Source organism: Leopardus geoffroyi, chromosome E2, assembly GCF_018350155.1.
Source record: "Leopardus geoffroyi isolate Oge1 chromosome E2, O.geoffroyi_Oge1_pat1.0, whole genome shotgun sequence".
In the NCBI taxonomy this organism is placed as follows: Eukaryota; Metazoa; Chordata; class Mammalia; order Carnivora; family Felidae; genus Leopardus; species Leopardus geoffroyi.
Genome location: NC_059335.1, coordinates 57010803 through 57032038, shown reverse-complemented (window position 1 = coordinate 57032038; position 21236 = coordinate 57010803). Strand labels below are relative to the sequence as shown.

The 21236-nt window shown below is 48.5% G+C and overlaps 1 protein-coding gene across 1 annotated transcript in view; it reads right to left on the bottom strand.

Moving 5' to 3' along the window:
- CDH13 (cadherin 13) overlaps positions 1 to 21236 on the bottom strand; it is a 1038962-nt gene that overhangs the window by 27178 nt on the left and 990548 nt on the right. The window contains exon 11 of the mRNA XM_045441270.1: positions 6247 to 6389. Within this exon, the coding sequence (XP_045297226.1) occupies positions 6247 to 6389 (143 nt within the window). The remainder of the gene's footprint in view (positions 1 to 6246; positions 6390 to 21236) is intronic.

Sequence of the window (21236 nt, the reverse complement as noted above, 5' to 3'; positions counted from 1 at the left end):
GGCCCAACCTCTAGATGCCATCACACGAGAGATTAGGTTTCAACATATGAATACTGGGGGTACACAAACATTCAGTCTATAGCACCAGCCATCCCGTACTCCAATGCTTTATATCTTTAAACATACAGCCATTCTCTCCTTAAGACATTTGCCAGGTTTTAACGTGGGTTTGCTTCCTCTGTGAGGTCTTTCTTTCAGTGAGACCCCAGGAGATTTCACCCTGTCCTTTACAGGGCATTTGTCCGTGGGGGAAAAGCAGCCATGTGTTTAAGCACCCTCAGGTTTTCACTTTGTCACATAGGCTCCATGTGACTGTTATGAGCATTTCTGGTTTATTTCCCTTCATCTTGGGCCCTCTGTCTGGGTCAAGCCCGACCCTCACCCGGAATCAGAAAAGACCCTCAAAGAGAAGAAATGGCTGGCTGCCTTACACTTTTTAAAGAATGTTCTTCCCTCTTTGGTATTTTCACTGTTTGAGGCTCCATGGCTTCTGCAGCTCTCTGACGCCTTTACCATTAAGTATCTTTTGGGGCGCCTGGGTGGCTCAGTTGGTTTAGCATCTGACTTTGACTCAGGTCATGATCTCACTGTTCATGAGTTTGAGCCCTGCGTTGGGCTCTGTGCTGACAGCTCAGAGCCTGGATCCTCCTTTGGATTCTGTGTCTCCCTCTCTCTGCCCCTCCTTTGAGCTAGTTCGCTCCTTCCCTCTCTCCCTCTCTCTCAAAACTAAACATTAAAAAAAAGATGAAGACTTTTGGGGAGGGACTAAAGTCTGAAGTTGTAATCTATCCTGATTTTCCTGGGTTTTGCACTATTACATGCTACCTGGAAGGCCCTACAGACATACCTTTTATCAACAAGTTTGGATATAAATTCCTGAGGGACTCCTTGTTTAGAGAAAATAATTTTATTTTGCTTTAGCTTTCCTAGGTTACATGACAAAAAAAAAAAAATCTTTGTTCTTTCATTCCATCAAATACATTGAATGTCTGTAAGTTAAATAAAATCAAATGCTTACTCTGTGTAAAATGGAGACATCAATTAAACTCTTAACTTTGATTTAATAGGTAAATGTTACTGTTTCCTGGTTAAACCTAATACCTAGAGATAAGTTTTCGGTGAGTGACAAAAAGGAGACTTTACACCAAAGTTCCTTTGATTTATGAGTTCTTTTTAAATTTATGTTCTTTTTGCTCTAAGTCTTTTGGGCCTTGTTCGAGATTATCATCTCTAATGACGGTTCTGTGTATTAATGCCAACTTGTTTTCTATTTATCATTACATCTTCAGGGATATTTCGTCCTTTTGGAAACATCTGTGACACCGGATTTTGAAAATACTTGTTTGATATTAGTATGAAAAGAGTTAGACAAGAAGTAGATTTCACATCGTATTTTTCTTGAGGACCATTCTTGGCTCCATTCTTTCCTTTCTATAACCTCCACTGGGGTGAGATTAACATGTAATGAACATTTCATATGGCTTTTGATGGTGAGTGTAGAGGGCACAGCACATTGCTCTCTCATTTCTTTCTAAGTTTATTTTTTTGAGAGAGAGAGAGAGAGAGAGAGCACATGTGCATGTGTGAGTGGGGGAAGAGCAGAGAGAAAGAGAGAGAGAAAGAGAAAGAGAGAATCCCAAGCAGGTTCCACACTGTCAGCACAGAGCCCAGTGCGGGGCTTGAACTCACAAACCACGAGATCACCACCTGAGCCAAACAAGAGTCGGACACTTAACTACCCAGGCGCCCCCACTTTCTCACTTCTCACAACAACCCTCTTTAAAAAAAATTTTTTTTGATGTTTATTTTGAGAGAGAGAGAGAGCATGAGCAGGGGAGGGGGAGAGAGAGAGAGGGAGACACAGAATCTGAAGCAGGTTCCAGGCTCTGAGATGTCAGCATAGAGCCTGACATGGGGCTCAAACCCATGAATCACGAGATCATGACCTGAGCCAAAGTTGGACAACTAACCGACTGAGCCACCCAGGTGCCCCAATAATCTCACAACAATCTTCTAAATAGGAATTACCTTCCTTACTTCATGGAAATAGAACCTGAGTCGCAGAGTCTATAGGCAGCTTTCCTAGTCACACCTAATTTTTCTGGAAAAAATTAAAGTGTACTTCACTTCTAGTTTTCTTTTTTTGATGAATAACTGTGTAAAATATTTCAAGGCAATGACAACTCTATTTGCTGTATTTCAACCTTTGTTCATGCTGTTCTTAGCTGAGAATTTTCTCTACAAGTACAGATACTTGTGGTAGCACAGAACTCTGAAATCATTACTTTAGCGGATCTATAATTGATACTTTTTATTCAAACAGCATTTTAAACTTTCTTGGCTTCTTGTCACCCACTGTTGATGCCCTTAACACTCCCGTCTAGACCTGTTCCTTCTACAATACTTACCTGTTCTGATGGCTCCCGTCTCTTTTGCGTGGGTGGCTCTCTAAGAAAAACCTCCTCACCTCTCTTCCCGTCCCAATTTCCCAGCTTCTCATGCGACATCACCTCCACATCCTCCCCCCCGCCCCCCCCCCCCCCCCCCCCCCCCCCCCATAAAGACAACCTGGGAAGAACCCTTTGAAACCTGTTCCATTTCAATGGAATACTCATTCCTGGTTTCTGGACTAGAAATCTGATATCACCTTTCAGTATTTTATGTTAAGTATGTATTTGTTTCCCTCTAGGTATTTTCTAGACTCACCCTTTCTGGTCCATTTCTATTGTCACCAGGCACACCCTGATGCCTGCAACTAAGAAAGTGGCAATGGCTATCAACATTTTTCCTGACTCTAGGCTCACTCCACCTAAACCGACCTCGCCGCTTGGGCATTGGCCCACGCTCTTACCCTGATTTCTGCCACAGCTTTAGGAGGCCTTCTTGCCTCCCCCCTCATCATTGGAGGCAGTTTCTATACAGCCATAGGGGTTATCTTTCTAACGCACAAGGGTTACTCTGGAGGCAAGGAAGCAACGTAATCAAATCAAACACCTTGGCATAGCATATAGAGCATTTCAGGATCTGTTTCAGGATCCAGTCCACAGATATGTGAGTGCCTGCTCTAAACCAGGCACTGTGGTAGCAGCCAAACATTCGACACAAGAGCTGGTACCAACCTTAGAGCGGTGGGTGCCTGGCCATTTCTCTACTCCTAGCTTCGCATATATGGAACCTGCCAATCTAGCCTTTTCAGTGTCTCACATATTCGTATTCTTTCAGGGTTCTACTAGAATGTGTTACCTTTTCCAATCAACAAAACGAAAAGGCTGCATGCTGACTGGGAGAAGATATTTGCAAAGGACATATCCAGTAAAGGGTGAGTACCCAAATATATAAATAACTGATATAACTCAACACCCCCCAAAATAAATAATCCAATTAAAAAGTGGGTAGCAGACATGAACAGACATTTCCCCAAGGAAGATATACAGATGGCCAACAGATACGTGAAAAGATGTTCAGCGTCACTTATCGTCAGGGAAATGTAAATCAAAACCACAATGAGATGTCACCTTGCACCTGTCAGAATGGGTAAACTCAAAAACACGAGAAATCGTAAATGTTGGGTCGAATGTGGAGAGAAAGGAACCCTCTTGTACTGTGGGTGGGAATGCAAACTGGTGCAGCCACTCTGGAAAACAGTATGGAGGTTCCTCAAAAAGCTAAAAATACAACTACCCTACAACCCAGCAATTGCACTACTAGGCATTTATCTACCGGATATAGCTGTGCTGTTTCGAAGGGACACATGCACCCCCATGTTTATAGCAGCACTATTGACAGTAGCCGAAGTATGGAAAGAGCTGAAATGTCCTTCGATGGATGAATGGATAAAGAAAATGTGGTATATATATATATATATATATATATATATATATATATATATATGCAATGGAGTATTACTTGGCAATCAAAAAGAATGAAATCTTGCCATTTGCAACTATATGGATGGAACTGGAGGGTATTATGCTAAGCGAAGAAGTCAGTCCGACTTCACTCATATGAGGACTTTAAGAGACAAAACAGATGAACATAAGGGAAGGGAAACAAAAATAATAAAAAAAAACAGGGAAGGGGACAAAACAGAAGAGACTCATAAATATGGAGAACAAACTGAGGGCTACGGGAGGTGTGGTGGGAGGGGGGATGGGCTAAATGGGGAAGGGGCTTCAGGAATCTACTCCTGAAATCACTGTTGCCCTAGATGCTAATTTGGATGTAAATTTTAAAAAATAAAAAAATAAAAAATGGGAATGGGATTACAGAACTGTGTTGCTTTTCCTCAATTCCTCCTTCATCACTCCGTAGGGATCCCCTTGACCAAGAAGCTCCCTGTGACCAAGCAAGAAGGCTGGACAAGGGCCCCCTCTGGGCTTAGTTCCATCAGAACAGTTATGACATTGCACTGTGGTCTTCTTCTTATTGGCCTATCTCCCCAAATCACTCATTAGCTCATGGAACACAAGGCCCAGGCATTATTCAACTCTGGGTCCCCCGGACCAAGCCCGGCGTCTGTGGACGAATGTCTGTGTGCTACGTCATCGTGCCATTTCCTCCTCAAGAACCTATGGGGTCTTTTGGCTGCCGCCTCTGTGAAATGACTCGTCTGGATGCTGAGACGCTTTGAAGATATGACTGTTCAGCTTCCATCCAAACAGGTTTCCACTTGTTCACTCACAGTGGACGTACCGCTTCTCTCTCCCTTTCTTACCGCCCGCACCACACTCCCTCCTAGTCTTGGTTCCTCTGCTCTGTGTTCTCGGGCACCTTTACCTCCTACCCTGCCACGGACGCAAATCCTACCTGCCCTCCAAGGCCAAACTCAAAGGCTGGCTTCACCGTGAAGCCCTGTCTGCCTATCATACACCACGCCGACCGTGCCCTACTCAGACACCTGACCCCGTAGGCGGCTTGTACGTCAGTACCTAGCACACGGAGACGGAGTCTGAGAGTTCTTAGTTCACCTGTTATCGAGTGTAACGAAGGGCACGTAAAAGGCCCTGTGAATACTCATTTTGATATACGGGACTCCAAACTGAAGCTTGGGCCACGAACCGTGGGCTTTTGAGAATAAGAGGGAGAGCAAACCTTCTCAGGTGATTGATACGATAGACATGTCATCTTCACCAGCTTAACCTCCAAACTGGCTCTGACCTCCCCCCATCTCAGCCAGTGGCAGCTGCTGTTAGGTTTGCGTCTGAAACACAGAGACTATCTCCAGAATCTGACCACTTCTCTTCTCCTCTCCCATTCCGGGTCCAAGCGCCCGTCATGCCTACATGGTCACCAGTCTCCAAAGAGGTCTCTGTACTTGTGTCCTTGTCCCCCACGTCTGCTGTCAACAGGGCAGCATGATCCTGTCACACTGAACCCTACCCGGCCCTTGGCAATGGCGTCCCATTTCACACACAGTGAAATCGGAGGGTGGTGTAGGGCGACCCCCTTCCCGTCCCGCCCACTCTCTCTGGTCCTACCCTCTTGGCCCTCTGGCTCCTCCCTTAGAGAACTTCAGGGCTCCCTTCTCCATTGTCTTCATGTTTCTACTCCAATGTCACTGCTCCGGGGGGGCCCCCGAGGGCTGCCTCTTGAGAACTTCAGGACCCTGTCATCCACCATCTTTTCTGGGTTTCCTTGTTTCATACATAAATAGTACGTTCTCATCCCCCCAACCCCCAAAGCGTACTACGTATTTTACTCAATTTTCTTCCTTTCTCTGAGAGCGTATCAGCGGCACAAGGAGAGTGGGTTTTGTGTGTTCGCTGCTGTATCCCCAGCATCCAGAAGGGAGTCTGGCACCTGGATGTTGCATTATTAGCTTCTGAATGAACAGCAATTGTTCTGCGATTAGGCAGCTCCTCGCTGAGTGCACCTGATGTCTTTCCACGGTCTCCCGTGATAACAGGATAAAAGCTGCGGGGGCAATTCAGTCGCCAGGTTTGGCGAGGCCCTCTGGGACAGCATGATGCCAAGACAAAGGACGGCAATGTGCCTTCCTGGCCCTGGCACCTACCCCGATGAAGCACAGTGAGCTCACCACTCTGACCTCTAACTGGACAAAGATTGGAGAACCTGGCGTATAACTGACTCACTGTGTGTTTATGCGTTTGCTTTCCCCGCCCCCGCCCCCTCACATTTGTATTCTTCCCAAGAACACCTCCAGGTGTTATGAGAGGAAATGTAACACGCGAAAATACACTTACCGCTGAGACGTATACACTTGGGGGCCCTTTAAAAATTACTCACCACTGTCGATTGCCAGGAAGAGGGCAGCATATACGCTGTTGTGGACGAATGGCGACTCACGGTCCAGCACTGCCGTGGTGTCAACGGTCCCATTGATGGGGTTGATATTCAGCCAGCCGGCTGGGTCCTTGTAAACGGAATACCTGGAAGAAAATCCCAAACAACATCATGTTACACTCAGCACAGATTCAAGAAATGTTCACCAAATACTGGGCACAAGCTCTCATGCTAGGTGCCCGGGAGAGAGAGAGAGAGAGAGAGACAGAGAGAGAGAGAGAAAGAGAGTGAGAGTGAGCACACAAGCAGGGGTGGGGGGTGGTGCAGAGGGAGAGGGAAAGAGAATCCCAAGCAGGCTCTGCACCGTCAGCATAGAGCCCAGCCCAGGGGCTTGGATCTCACAAACACGTGGGATCATGACTTGAGCAGAAATCAAGTGTCCGTGGCTTAATCGACTGAGCCACCCAGGCACCCCAGGTGCCAGGTAATTCTTGTTTTGTGTGTGTGTTTTTAAAATTTTTTTAATGTTTATTTATTTCTGAGACAGAGAGAGACAGAGCATGAGTGGGGGAGGGGCAGAGAGAGAGGGAGACACAGAATCCGAAGCAGGCTCCAGGCTCTGAGCTGTCAGCAGAGCCCGATGGGGGGCTTGAACCCGCGAGCCACGAGATCATGACCTGAGCCGAAGTCGGACGCTTAACCAACTGAGCCACCCAGGTGCTCCCGGGAAATTCTTAATACGACCCCCAAAACATCATTACAGTTAGAGTTGTTCATTTAGAAAATGACGGCTGACCAACTCCGTGCTGAATATTTGGTGCGCGCACCAGCTTTGTGCCTCACGACAAGCCTGTGAGGAGAGAGCTCGTATCTGCCGGGTTCTCACAGAGGCAGAGTTCACGGCCATCCAAGTCCGGTTGTGTTTCTTTTATACCCTGGGTGCATCCCTGTGCAGAGCCGGTGGGAGAATCCCTACCGTGGAGATACAGGTAGGACCCATGGATGCCTGGAGGCAACAGCCATTACTTCTGATGGAGGGTAACCCTGGGGACCTCACAGAAGATGTAGCATCTGAACCAAGGCCGGAGGAAAGGGTGGGGTGCTGTTAGAGATTGAGAGGGCAGACAGGTCAGGAAGAGAGAACAAAACGAATTAACGCATGGAACAGAGAGATTCACTATGTAGCAGGATCCTTGCACAGAGACTCGTGACAATGAGGCTTTTCTTTCCAGGAAGCAACTTTATTCGTGCCGGCCTGGCTCAGTTGGGTTCGTACCCAAAGAACTGAGCCCCAGATACCACATCCTGTATTTTTTATACATTTTCTATTTCTTTGTCTCTCATATATGGTAACGCACAAACATGCTGTCTGATTAAGTGGTCTCATGTTACAATATCGTGAGGGATATTGTCATGTACGCGTGTAGCCAGGTTGCCTTGAGTTTTTTTTTTTCCCTCCCCATAAGGAGGGGACCCTACCACAACTAGAGCATAAGCTCCACAAAAGCAAGGACATCTGTCTGCTGTCATGACAACAGCTCTGAAAACATTGCTCAGCACATACACAACACTCAATAGACAGCTGCTGAGTGAATGAGTGTTTAGGTGTCAGAAGGTGGATGGTTGTGGTCCGAACATACCTTCTCCAGGGGACACTGAAAGGAAATGAGTTTAGATAGATTATAAAGACCATGAACCACTGTTATAAGGGGTTTGGATTCTGGATAATGGGAAACCTTCAAAGAATTAAAAAATATTAGTGTTTTTTGAGGGTTTTGTAAGAGTAACCCATTCTCATTCTAAGAAGTTCAAACCAAATGTGCATTAGGTAAGAAATGAAAATCCCACCTACCAGGGAGATTCTAACTGAACAGGACTCCGATTTCTTTGAACCAAGGGGCTTGGGTAAAGGGGGACTATCCCAGTGACACATGGCAATTTCTCCAATCACTCTGATACCCGAGCAGGAGAGATGCTTGTGTTTTCCTGCCATTTCCCACCAATCTTAGGAATATATGCCCCTGAACAGACATGAAAACTGATAGGTCATCAGTCAGGCAAAGGTGCCTGAAGTCGATCATCTCTGCCCTATACGGCCGGCTTTGGTTCTGAGAATGTTTAAAACCTGGTTAAAGCATTAAGAGTTTGGGGCAAATTGCCGTCTTCGTCTTCACAGTGGAAAAGACATCGCATCTTAATCCTGGGGACCTGTGAATGTTACCTTATATGGCAAAAACCTTGCAGGGATAATAAAGGGGAGGATCTGGAGGTGGGGAGGTGATTTTGGATCACTGGGACTATCTGCAACCACAGGTGTCCTTTCAGGAAGGAAGCAGAGAGAGATGTGAGACACAGAGAAGAGAGCTAAAGCCCCCGTGACCATGGACGCAGGGACTGGAGTGTTGCAAAGGAGCCTTCCCTGGTGTTTTCGGAGGGAATGTGGCGCAGCTTGACTTTGGCCCAGTGAGGCCGGCTACGGGTGTTTTGGACTCCAGAACTGGGGAAGAATCAATTTCTAGCCCCACCAATTTTGTGGTGATTTGTTATAGCAATTTGTTACGATCATTTGTTATGGTGACGATAGGAAACTAAGACAGTGGGTATGATATCCCCGCTTACAGACGAGGACACTGAAGAACAGAGCACACACCTACAGAGGTCATAGAGTCGGAACGCGGACCCGGAGCCCCGGCTCTGAACCCCCACTCTAAGCTGTTTCCCAGCTAACTTGCTAAAGCGTGGTCAAAAGATAATTGCCGAGGTCTAAGAACGAGTTATCTCCAAGGACAGAGCAAGGATGACTCCAAGAGTAGTGGGTCGCTTCTTCATGAGAAGGCGAGACTCAAGGAGCTGTCCACACGTCTGTGGCCAAGGAGAAGGGGAGCTGCCATTCCTGACTTGGAGGCGATCTCGGGGACCGGGCAATGTGACTGCTATCCGAGGGAGGCTGTGGTCAGAGAGAGGAGGGGTGCTCATCCTGGGGCCTCGAGAAGGGAGCTGAGAAATGAGAAACCACTGGAACAGCCTCTAGGAGACACGCAGCACCGCACACGTGGTCCCAGCGTGACCACCAGCTAGGGAGACCCTTCTGCTTGCTCCCAGGCTCTGTTGCAGCCTCAGCACCAGCCCCTGGACGTCCCCGGGCTTCCGCTGGGGACTGACAGACCCTCCACCATAGCGTCTCACTTTAGTTCAGAGAGAAGGACTCTGGTTTACTACAGTCCCTCGTGAATGTGGGGTCCCGTGAACAGAACTGAGCACCTCTCTGTGTGCCAGTCAAATCAAATCACATTTTTATTTTGCAAAAGTAGATGAGCCAGACCCTAGACTGCTGAGCAACACCAGGGGTGGGCCTTGCTCATGCTTCCTACAAGGCATCAGGTCTGGTCTTTCTAGAACAAGCTCAGGGGTGCAGTGCCCACTTAATCATGATAAACCAAGTGTTTACTATGCACCAGGCACTTGTGTAGGACCGCCCTGTACCTACTCTTTCAGCCTCACATCAACCCTGAGAGGCTGATAATATTATTATTCCCATTTCACAGACGGGGAAACTGATGAGATGCTGGATGCTATAGACCTTTTCATGGTCTTAGTTTTTTTTCTACTAAACTCCAGCCTGTAGATGTCTTAGTTCTCGCAGAACTCCTATCATTTAAAATCTACTATGCACTTCACTTAATGTTATTTTTAAGGTTTATTTTTGAGAGATAGAGAGTGCGAGCAGGAGAGGGGCAGAGAGAGAGGGAGACACAGAATCCGAAGCAGCTCCAGGCTCCGAGCCATCAGCACAGAGCCCGACGCGGGGCTCGAACCCACGAACCGCGAGATCATGACCTGAGCTGAAGTCGGACGCTCCACCGACTGAGCCCCCCAGTCGGTCCTGCTTGTGTGTTTTTAAAAAAACCTTAAGTAGAATTTTTATTGTATTTTTATTATAGTTGAACACCTGACTTCGGCTCAGGTCATGATCTCGAGGTTTGTGAGTTCGAGCCCCGCGTGGGGCTCTGTGCTGACGGTTCAGAGCCTGGAGCCTGCTTCCGATTCTGTGTCTCCCTCTCTCTCTGCCCCTCCCCTGCTTGTGTTGTCCCCTAAAATAATTAACTATAAAAAGATAACATAAAAACATCTGTCGCTCTTTTCGACATCGATTTATATCTCCACCTGCAAACTTCTACTTGTCTTCAAAGACCAGGCTGAAATGTCCCTTTTTGGTCATTCTGTAAGAGCTCCCCAGTAAGAATTAGTCACTTCCTCTTCTAGGTCTTTGCTGGGCACAACCATAGAGTAAAAAGCCTGTTGGAGATAATAGGGGCCCTTGCAGGTTGGCTACTTTCATCAAAGTCCACTTCAAGACGTCACGATGAAGTTCAAGTGCCATGCTAGCACATACTTACCGTGCCCGGCCCTGTGCCCAGGTCGTCAGAGTCAGCACCAGGCTCAGTTTTGGGGTTCCCAGCAACCAGATGCAGTTGGCATCATCTCTGTTTTACGGACGAGCTCCCCAAGGTTCGGAGAGGCTTAGCAACTTGCCCAAAGCAGCACAGCCAAGAAGTGGCAAGAAGGGTTCCCATCAGGTAACAAGTTCACGGTGGATCCAGGAGTGATTTCAGATAGTTCAATATTTGACACAATGAAAAATTTAAATGGACCGTATTTTATTCCCTGATGACTCAAATCAGAGTTTAGAAGGTAAATAAAAATGAATTAAATTATCTAGGCTTTTCATGTTGGCAAAGAAACAATACTCTTTGTTTCTCGCTCAGTTGTGGTCTTGGTCTCCTGATGCTGCAAGTTTCACAGGACAATGGACATTTCTGCTTCTTCTCTTAGATAAGGAGCAGTTCTATTCAGTGGAAAGCTTTACAGACATGAACTTGGAAGCTGGCCCCGGTGCAGTCAGCCGGACCCCGTCACCCTCCCAGAGAAAGCAAGGGCCTGAGCGTTTTACATGATAGCTACTCACGACTTTTCTTCCTTAAAAAACCAATCAGGTATCCATTGCTGCGGCTGTTTTCTTGTGTTGTCACGTGGCCTTTAATTCTGTCTCCCTCCATTATTTATTTTGTTTGGCGTCTCTTCCCATCGGAGACCTTGGGGAGGCATGCCCTTGTCCCTGGTCTCCACGATGCCAGCTTGCTGTTTCTACTCAGAATCCCAGCCACGGACAGAGGACAGGGGCCACCCCACTGACTAAGCCCAACGTCGTGTTACCCTGTGCCCGCACAATGCAAGCCGAGAGCTGCGTGCCAGAGCCTGAGGGTAGGTGTGATTTTCCCCAGCCCTAGAGCTTCCCACCCCACAGGGGTGAGCAGCTCGAGACCAGCAGCCAAGCCGCTTTTCCACTTCCTGGGTGATGGGCCCTTTTGTCAGATCAGCCCTTCTGACCAATTCGCCAGACGCTCTATGTAAATTTCTGACATTTTCAAAGCTGTCTTTTTAATAAACCTTTTGGTATAAAAACACCAGCGTGCAAGATGTTTTCCGTGCTTTTAGGCCTGAAAAATGCATCCGGCTTATTAAATTGGAATTTCCGGGCAATTTATCTGAAATGTGAACTTTGCTTGTTACAGGGGAAGAAAAATCAAATTAAAAACGGGACTCATTTCAGTCTGTAATGTAGCTTCTCAGGAGCTGCTCGAGTGCTTGCGGAGATTTGGCCTTTTCTGGGTGTCGGCCTCGGCCGACATGGGGCAGGATAATTAGGAGGATCAGACCGTGTGGGGACGTGGGGTGGGGCATGTCTGACCATGCTTGGGCCCTGCACCTCTCCTGGGAAGCAGGCTTACTGTCAGCAGGGCCCCAGCGGAGCGGGAAGGAAACTGCCAGGCCAGAGGCCAGGGCCCGGTATTTCCTGAAAAGGATTTCCAGAGCTCGGGTTGCCCGGCTCAGACCCTCATGGGGCCCTGGTAGCAACGGGGAGGAGGGAGAGACTCAAAAGGTTCGGCAAGCCTCTTCTGTAAGCTTCTTGGGTTCTTTCTGTGACACGAGGGATCTACATTTGTTCAGCACGGACACCAAAACCACACGGGTTATCACGGCCTTCCTTTTGTGTTAGACTTAAAAATGTTACAAAGCAATATACTATTAGTACAGGAATACCCAAGAGGACCAATGCCATATAGGAGAGCACCAGAAATGGGCCAGTTATGTAGACAGGTTGACAAACAGATACAGATGTGGACACAGATATCGACTATAATAGGTATCTACCATCTATAATCGCTAAATCGAGATCTATCAATCCATCTAGACAGACATTTTATATATACATACATGTACGCATAGCCATATATATGTTTGAAAATTTGCTATTGGCTATAGATGGCATGTTACATTGTGTGGAAAAGCTAGATCATTCAACAGACTCTGTTGACTCGTTATCCATTTGGCAAAAAATAAGCTGGGTATCTTTCTGATGTATTGGACCCTCGGGCATATTAGAATATAGGTGAATGTATACAGAGAGGTCTGGGTGTCTATTTACAGACAGGTAGCACGGATCACTTGGGGAAGGAGACTTGGGTTGGGGCTGGTGTCAGAGGAAGTCAGTCCAGGATCCCCCAGGGCTTTGTACATATACGATAGAGAAGCACTTGTCCAGAGCAAACACTCATGGGGACCCGTCAGAAATATCCTGGCTGGTATCATGTATCGTAGGGAGGGTGGGTTTTTTTAGACCTACACAGGAGTCTCACTGTAGTTCACTCTCAAAGAGGGGCCGGCAAGGACGGGAGGGCCTAGAAAAGGAAAGCTAGGAAGGGAAGAACACAGAGGCATTTTATATTCCTACCGATGGAATATTCGTCCTGAAGGAGGCAAAGAGCCTATAAAACCACGGGGAAGGAAGGAAGCAGGAGGCATACCTTCAGCCCCCCACTTAACTCCAGCCCAACGGGCCCCCTGTGTCAGATGAAATACCTGCCCGGGTGATTCAAATCAACGCCTCTCCTTAAAAACAGAACTAGAAAGTAATAGAATTCCCAGCTGAAGGAAGTGCGTGGTTTTGAAATGGTTCACGTAGCTCTGGCTGTCAGTGCAAAGGAAAGGCCGTATTTCCAATCTCCCGACCAAAATACACAGAGCAGACTAAAGGGCCAGCGAATCTGACAATCCTGGTTGAGTTAGGCAGCCAAAGCCCATCACAGTTCAGGGCTTGTGGAGAGCCCAGGGGCAGAGCCAAAGACACCAGTCTCAGTAACAGGAAGAGCTTGACAAGGAAGGGGAGAATGCCACAACTAGCAGATGTGGACAAGAGGAGTCGCCCACTGGGTGGCCTGGGCAAGGAAGACAGGGCTAGGGCTTGCCCAGCCTGGCATGGGGCATTGGGCGTCCACGGCTCAGTAACAGCTGGGAGCAGGGTAGGAGCTCTGGGCACCTCTCAACCCTTCCCTGGACCCCCCTCTCCCCAGTATCCTAGAGTTCCTGGCGGAATCTCATGGCCATCCTGCATGAGGCTATACCAGACTCCAGTTCTGACCATCATGTTCTCTTGGAGGCTGCCATCTTTAGGTGGCACGAGGGCAAGGCTTGGTTAGTTCTCTCCAGACATTCTGACCCCTACCATGACAATAGGCAAGGCACAGCCATACCCAAGGAGGTCACCTTCTGCCCCTGCAGTGGACCAAAGTGGGTTTGGTGTGAGTCCGTTATCTCTGGGCTGTTACAGGAAGTAAGAGGTAAGACCCTAGGGATCATTGTTTGCTTGGACCACAGCACTGGACCTCTTGGCTTTTATTCTACTTAGTACAATCCGTTCTCCAAAGAGCAACCAGGGTGACTGTTTTCAGTTTTACATCATATCGGGTGAGTCTTTGCTCAGGATCTTCCGATGACTTCCCATTGGGCATAGAATAAAACCCAAACTCCTGGCCATAACATCCAAGGCCCTAACTCCCCACACTCATTTCCAAATGATTTCCTTGCCCTCCCGCCGTTTGGAGGCATACGGGCTTCCTTTGGTTCCTTGCAAACACCAAATTCATTCTAGCCTCAAGATTTTCCATTTGCCTCATGGAATGTAGCCGCTTTAGATGTCCTCATGTGTGTCTCACCACCGCTGAGGGTTCAGCCCAAACACTGAGACCTCTCTGTGCCCGGAGAGACCACTGTAAGTGCTCTATCTGAAGTCTGTCTCCTTACCTGGCTGGCTTCCCAGCATATCGTGTAAGCTCCTTGGGGGTAGTGACTGTATCAATCTTACCCAACTCTCTGTGTCTAGTACCTAGAAGACTGCTTGGCACCCATGGTGTAGGTTGAACGGATGAATGAATGAATGAATCAGAGTACGAGCCTTCTTCAACATCCTTTGACTGCCCCATGTCCTGGGTGACCCAGAGTTTTAAAGGAATTTTGTCCTGAGGTGCCTGTCCGTCCCTTCCCCACGGACAGACCTCTCTCTAGAGAAGGTCGCTAGACCATCTCTCTCTCATGACAGCCAAACTCCCCCCTAAATGCTGCTCCAGACACCCCTTCGGTGCCAGCTTCCAGAGCCCTCTCCCGGGAGTCACGCAGAACAGGCTCAATTCCCCAGCAACGAGGGGTGACAGCACATGTGAGGTGCTGTCCCCCAGGGATGCTTGCTAGGGACCCGGTGTCCAGGGTTTTCCTGGTGGAGGGGGGGCAGTGCCGGTCCTGCAGGCACCCTCTGCCTGGCATGCAGCTCAATCGCTGGGTTCCAGAAGGACAGCGATTGCTCAGCATAAGCCATATTTGTTTACACAGACACTTCAGGCACAGGGGAGCCACTCCTGCCACTGAGGGTGGCGAGAACCCTCCAGAAATCCAAGTTTTCAAGCACCAGCGGGGAGCCTACCCAGTAAGCAGACCTTTCTGGAGACCACGGACTCAGGCTTGCTGTGTGTTAACTCTTTTCTGCACGGTGCGTGCTCAGAACAGGGAAACTGACAGATCAAAAGAGATTCGACTCGTTTTTAGAAATCATGTACTTTCTAGTTCTCCTACCATCTTAATTCTAGAGGCCGTGTATATATATAGAAGGAAGCTGGATGTCACAAAGGAACGTGTGTTATTGGTGGCTCCAACCCCTCTCATGTTCACCTAAGGACACACTGACTAGGTCTCGTGTGTTCACTGCAGAAAATTCAAGCAATACAGACGAGCAAAAAAGGCTACCGTGCAAACCACCCTGGTCTACCTTCAGAAACAAGCACCATTCAAATTTTGGTCCGGAGGCTTCCAGCCTATGTAGACATATACACGCGCACGCGTGCACGTTTCTAATGTGACCCCACTGCTCACTCACTCATTCTGAGTAAATATTTACCGAGTGCCTCAGGTACCAGGCACCAAGCTTGGTTTTGAGTCCGCAGCGGTGGATTCCCTACTTTTCTGGAACTTCTACTCCAGCGGGCGGAGAGGATCTTGCTTAGTAACTGCACAAATGGTTATTTCGTCACACTTGTGAGGAGGGTGGCGAAGGCAGTATTCACATAACACGTTGCATTGTGTGCTATGAGGGTTTTCTATTTTCAGTGTTTCTTTTCTGTTGTATCTGGAATGGGGAGTCTGCGTTCGTTGATCAACAAGGTGATGCCACAGGATGTATGCACATGATTGAACGTCATTCACTGCCCATCCACCTGGGAGGTAGATATTATCACCCCCATTTTACGGATGAGGAAACAAAGGCTCAGAGTGGGCCAGCAGCTCGCTCATATCATGTAGCTCTTTTGAAAAATTATTCATTCATTCATTCTTTCTTTTTAAGTAGCCTCCATGCCCACCATGGGGTCCAAACTCACCACCTCGAGATCAAGAGTCACAAGCTCTACTCACTGAGCCAGCCAGGTAGCCCTCCACCAGCCAGGTGGCCCCTCGTGTGGCTTTTAAATGGCAGAATGGTGGCTCCAGTGCAGATCTCTCTGTCTCCTGAACACAGTCGCTATGTTTCGTTGGCCTTGGAAGTAGCCCATGGGGGGTCGGGAATTTCCTATGCCATTGGCTCTCCAATCTTGGCATATATCAGAGTTACTGGCCTTGTTGGGTATGAGAGGGCCTTCTCATTTTTACCAAGCCCTCCAGCTGGTTCTGGCTCACCAAAGCTTGACAGCCACCGTTCTGTGAATCATGATCAAATGCAGAGCTGTGCCCTGGGCTGTGTCCTGTGGTTGGGCTTTCCCTCCAGTGGGGTAGGTGGGGGGGGGGGAGGGGGGGCTCGGAGCTCCGTGAGCTTGCAACTCCAGGATGGTAGCATTTCCTAAGAAAAATCCCAAACACACACACACACACACACACACACACCCAAACTATTAAATTGACATAACCCTTTCTTAAAATCCTGTTTATAAAAAAAATCATACACATTCAAGAAAGGCTTATTACCATAATAGAGCACCTGTGGGTGAGTATAATACACTCATCACTAGAAATTCTCAACTAGTACGGGCTTAAACTGTTCTTTGATTGGGAGGCTCATACTGACAACTGCTAAGTTAAAGTAAGACCCGCCTCGGGGACAAACATCTCAGCTGTGACGGGGAGATGTGCAGGAGCTGAGGTCTGTCCGTGACGCACTCTAATCAACAGGCACACTCAGGCACTTTCTGCTTTCACTAGTTGGGGAGAGTGGGGCCGGCTGCCGCGACCAAAAGCACTACTGAGTGACTGCTCACCAATCGGGGGTGCGCCTGCAGGGGACCCCTTTCCTGCCCACTCCCGACATGCTCCTCGGTTGTGATGCCCCCCCCCCCCCCCCCCGGAAGCTAGCAGCTTGCTGGTCATCACGTCCTTCGTCTCTGATACGCCCTCACCACCTGTTCTGGGAGAGACAGGTCCGTCTGCTTAGTTTCTCCCAGCAAAGGTCGTGCTCTGGTCTGAGGCCACTGATCCTTTGCTGTAATTTACAGCGGCTGTGATGGGACCTCTAGGGCCTGCGACAGGACGTTGCTGTGACCGGGCTCTTTCTAGTTGGGGCTTCATCCCCATTGCTGAAAAAAGGCACGAAGTCCTCCGACCGCTGCTGGTTGCTTATGGACGTTTTCAAGGCGCCTTGCGTTACTGCCTTGAGCCAAACTGATGGCAGGGAAATACAGAGCAATAGAGCAAACCAGAGTCAACCTGGGAAGCCAGGGATTTAACAATGTTGGACAAGTCAGGGACGTGGGACCCTGATATGGTAACTAAATATGTGTCTTCATTTAACAAGCTGGGACCTCAGAAACTCAGGATTTCTGAAATCCAAGGACCCGCTGGTCAACTCTAGATGAAAACACGAGTTAACATCTCCAATGTTGGTAAAAATATTAAACGGATGCTTTAAAAATGTAGCCACAAGATGGCTTCCATTATTAATTTATCGTGATCACGGTCATGAATTTCATCACTAACGATCAAGCCTGGCTCCTTCTACATGCATGGTCAGGGCCACGTTAAATTTCCCGCCTCTGTGCGTCCATGTCAGGGGGCTTTTCCCAAGCACTAGAAACCGCGCTCAGAAATGAACAGAATGACTTGAGAGCTCCGTGCAAGCTGGTAGGATGTAACCTTTCCTTGGTGTAAGGATATTTACACTTTGCTCATTACAGTGATGATCTGTGTCCCTGGGTCCGAGAGTGCAAATGTACACAAGGCTTGTGCGGGTTGTTCATCATCTGAGGGTCCCACGGGCAGCGTCATGAGGGGACTCCTGGCCACGTCTGTCACTGTCTGTAACATCCCACCCGGCTTAACTGCGGTCAGCAGACTTAGCACGTCAGTGTCAGTGACCGGAAACATCCAAGCACTACATGAGTCCCGCATGGGGGACACATGGTCATCTCACAAAAGATGCAGGGGCCACGAGGAGGCATCCACCCACGTTGGACTGTGTAGGGACCCCAATAAACCCAGGATAAGCAAAGAAAGGTGAAGTAGAGAGAGAAGCCGGTCAACAGAGGAAGAGAAAGGAGATTCAGTTTATAATTTTTTTTTTATAATTTTTTTTTTTAAACACATCAGGACTGTTTTTATTAAATTTTTTTTTTCAACGTTTATTTATTTTTTTTGGGACAGAGAGAGACAGAGCATGAACGGGGGAGGGGCAGAGAGAGAGGGAGACACAGAATCGGAAACAGGCTCCAGGCTCTGAGCCATCAGCCCAGAGCCTGACGCGCAGCTTGAACTCACGGACCGCGAGATCGTGACCTGGCTGAAGTCGGACGCTTAACCGACTGCGCCACCCAGGCGCCCCAAGGAGATTCAGTTTATAGGGGCCTCGCGGAATGGAGCCCTTGAATGGCTTGGAAGGACCCCCCCCCCCCCCTTCATAAATGCACCACACAAGCTGAATGTGGAGTGTGGCATGTACTGTCGTGGGATGTTGTTAGAAAAGTTACTTCAAAGGCAGAGCGACGGTTCAGCAGTGTTCACACCGAGAATAGTTGACGGCAGTGAAAACGAACGTAGAAACAAACTTATTTGCACCAATTCTTTCCCCAAATAAGATCTTAATTGAATTTTTTTTTTTTTTTTAGTTTTGCAATGGATTTTGGTCCTCACTTAAAAGTTTTTTTTAATGTTTATTTTTGAGAGACAGAGAGAGACAGAGAGTGGGGGAGGGGCAGATAGAGAGAGAGAGACACACACACACACACACACAGAATCTGAAGCAGGCTCCAGGCTCTGAGCTGTCAGCACAGAGCTCAACACAGGGCTCGAACTCGTGAACCGCGAGATCGTGACCTGAGCCGAAGTCAGACACTCGACCAATGGAGCCACCCGGGCTTTCCGGTCTCTACTTTATTATTATTTTTTAAAATTTTTTGGATGAAATTTATTGTCAAATTGGTTTCCATATAACACCCACTGCTCATCCCAATAGGTGCCCTCTTCAATGACCATCACCCACTTTCCCCTCCCCCCCACCTCCCCATCAACCCCCAGCTTGTTTTCAGTACTTTAAAGTCTCTTAGGGTTTGCCTACTTCCCTCTCTGTAATTTCCCCCCCTCCCCCTCCCCCCTGGTCTTCTGTTGAGTTTCTCAGGATCCACATAAGAGTGAAAGCATATGGTATCCGTCTTTCTCTGTATGACTTATTTCACTTAGCATAACACTCTCCAGTTCCATCCACGTTGCTACAAATGGCCAGATTTCATTCTTTCTCATTGCCAAGTAGCATTCCATTGTATATATAAACCACATCTTCTTTATCCATTCGTCAGTTGACCCTGGTCCCCACTTTAAATCAATTCATTGGCAGTGGCCCTTTTCTATTCCCGGGCTTATTTATTTTTAAATTTTTTATTTTATTTTAGAGAGAGAGAGAGAGAGAGAGCAAGGGAGCAGAGAAGAGGGGCAGAGGAAGAGAAAGATAGAATCTTAAGCTCCAAGCCCGATGCAGAGCTCGATCCCATGACCCTGGGATCATGACCTGAGCCAAAACCAAGAGTCAGACGCTCAACCGACGGAGCCACCCAGCTTCCCCCCTACCCAGCTTCTTTAGATAAGGGTTGTGGGTGGTCCCTGTTCTCCAAGGACTTGTGATTTGGAGCACGTGAGCTGGACAAAGGTGTGGTGGGCGCAGGAATCTGGGGGCTCTGAGCCCCGTGCTGATCTCTGCCCACATGCCCCCAGCTGGGATGGTCAGGACCTTGTCTCACCACATGCCAAAAATCATTCTCGGGAGTAAAAACAAAACAAAACAAAACAAAAAAAACACCTGCTAAATCCACCTCCAGAGAACCTGCCACTTCTTCCTGGAGAAACTTCACAGGTTTGTAAATAGTCAAACCCTAAGGCCTGGTTCTTTATCCCAGCCTCCCCTTTGCCCCCCGTCAGTGCCTTGTCTTTGTGCATTTCTAATTAATTTTTTTTTCAATGTTTATTTATTTTTGGGACAGAGAGAGACAGAGCATGAACGGGGAGGGGCAGAGAGAGAGGGAGACACAGAATCGGAAAGAGGCTCCAGGCTCTGAGCCATCAGCCCAGAGCCCGACGCGGGGCTCGAACTCAGGGACCGCGAGATCGTGACCTGGCTGAAGTCGGACGCTTAACCGACTGCGCCACCCAGGCGCCCCTGTCTTTGTGCATTTCTAATACGGTGACAGGCTTCTGCTCTCTCACTCAGGCTTATTAAAAGGAGGTTCTCACCTTAACACCCCATCAGGTGACGTTTAGGCTGTGTGATAGGGATGTGCCCACCAACCCATCCTTAACACTACTAGGGCCTAAATACAGAGGATCCACGTGGCATCCGTTTAATTATTTAAGAGTTTCAGTCTAGGGGCGCCTGGGTGGCTCAGTCGGTTAAGCGTCCGACTTCGGCTCAGGTCATGATCTCACGGTCGTGAGTTCGAGCCCCGCGTCGGGCTCTGTGCTGACAGTGCAGAGCCTGGAGCCTGTTTTGGATTCTGTGTCTCCCTCTCTCTCTCTGACCCTCCCCCACTCATGCTCTGTCTGTCCCAAAAATAAATAAAAAACGTTAAAAAAAAAAAAGAGTTTCAGTCTAGCTCTGACAAGGGCCCAGCTGCCATGCACCCCCAGAGCCATGCAGCCTGTTGCCCAGGGCTTACCCTCACGCACCCATGGAGGTTGAGGGGCCCTGGTGTCCCTGGACCAGCCCTTGTCCTGATAGCCCATCTACTGGGCCTGGGTGGAAGGTGGGCCCGGGCCTAGGACCCCAGGCTGGTGACTGGAGGCAGCATTGTCACTTTAACGGGTCTCCCAGAGTGCCGCCATCATACCCGCAAGGAAGGGGCAGAGAGCCGTGTCTGGGGGCCTGGCCTTGCTGCACACTCACTCTGGGAGACACGGGGTGACCCAATTTCAAGAAAAGCAGCCTCCCTTTCTCTGATTTCCAGGACACAGGCTTGGCTTTCCTCCTTGCCCCACACGCATGTGGATTCTCTTCTCCCAACATCCTCTGACTCCTGAGGCCATCACCTGGCCTTCTCATTTGGTCAGCTGATTACCAGACTTTAAGAATACTTTCTTACAAAAGCCAAGTAAGATCAAGTAAAATAGGGTGTTCCAGAGTTTGGGACGGACAGCGGGAG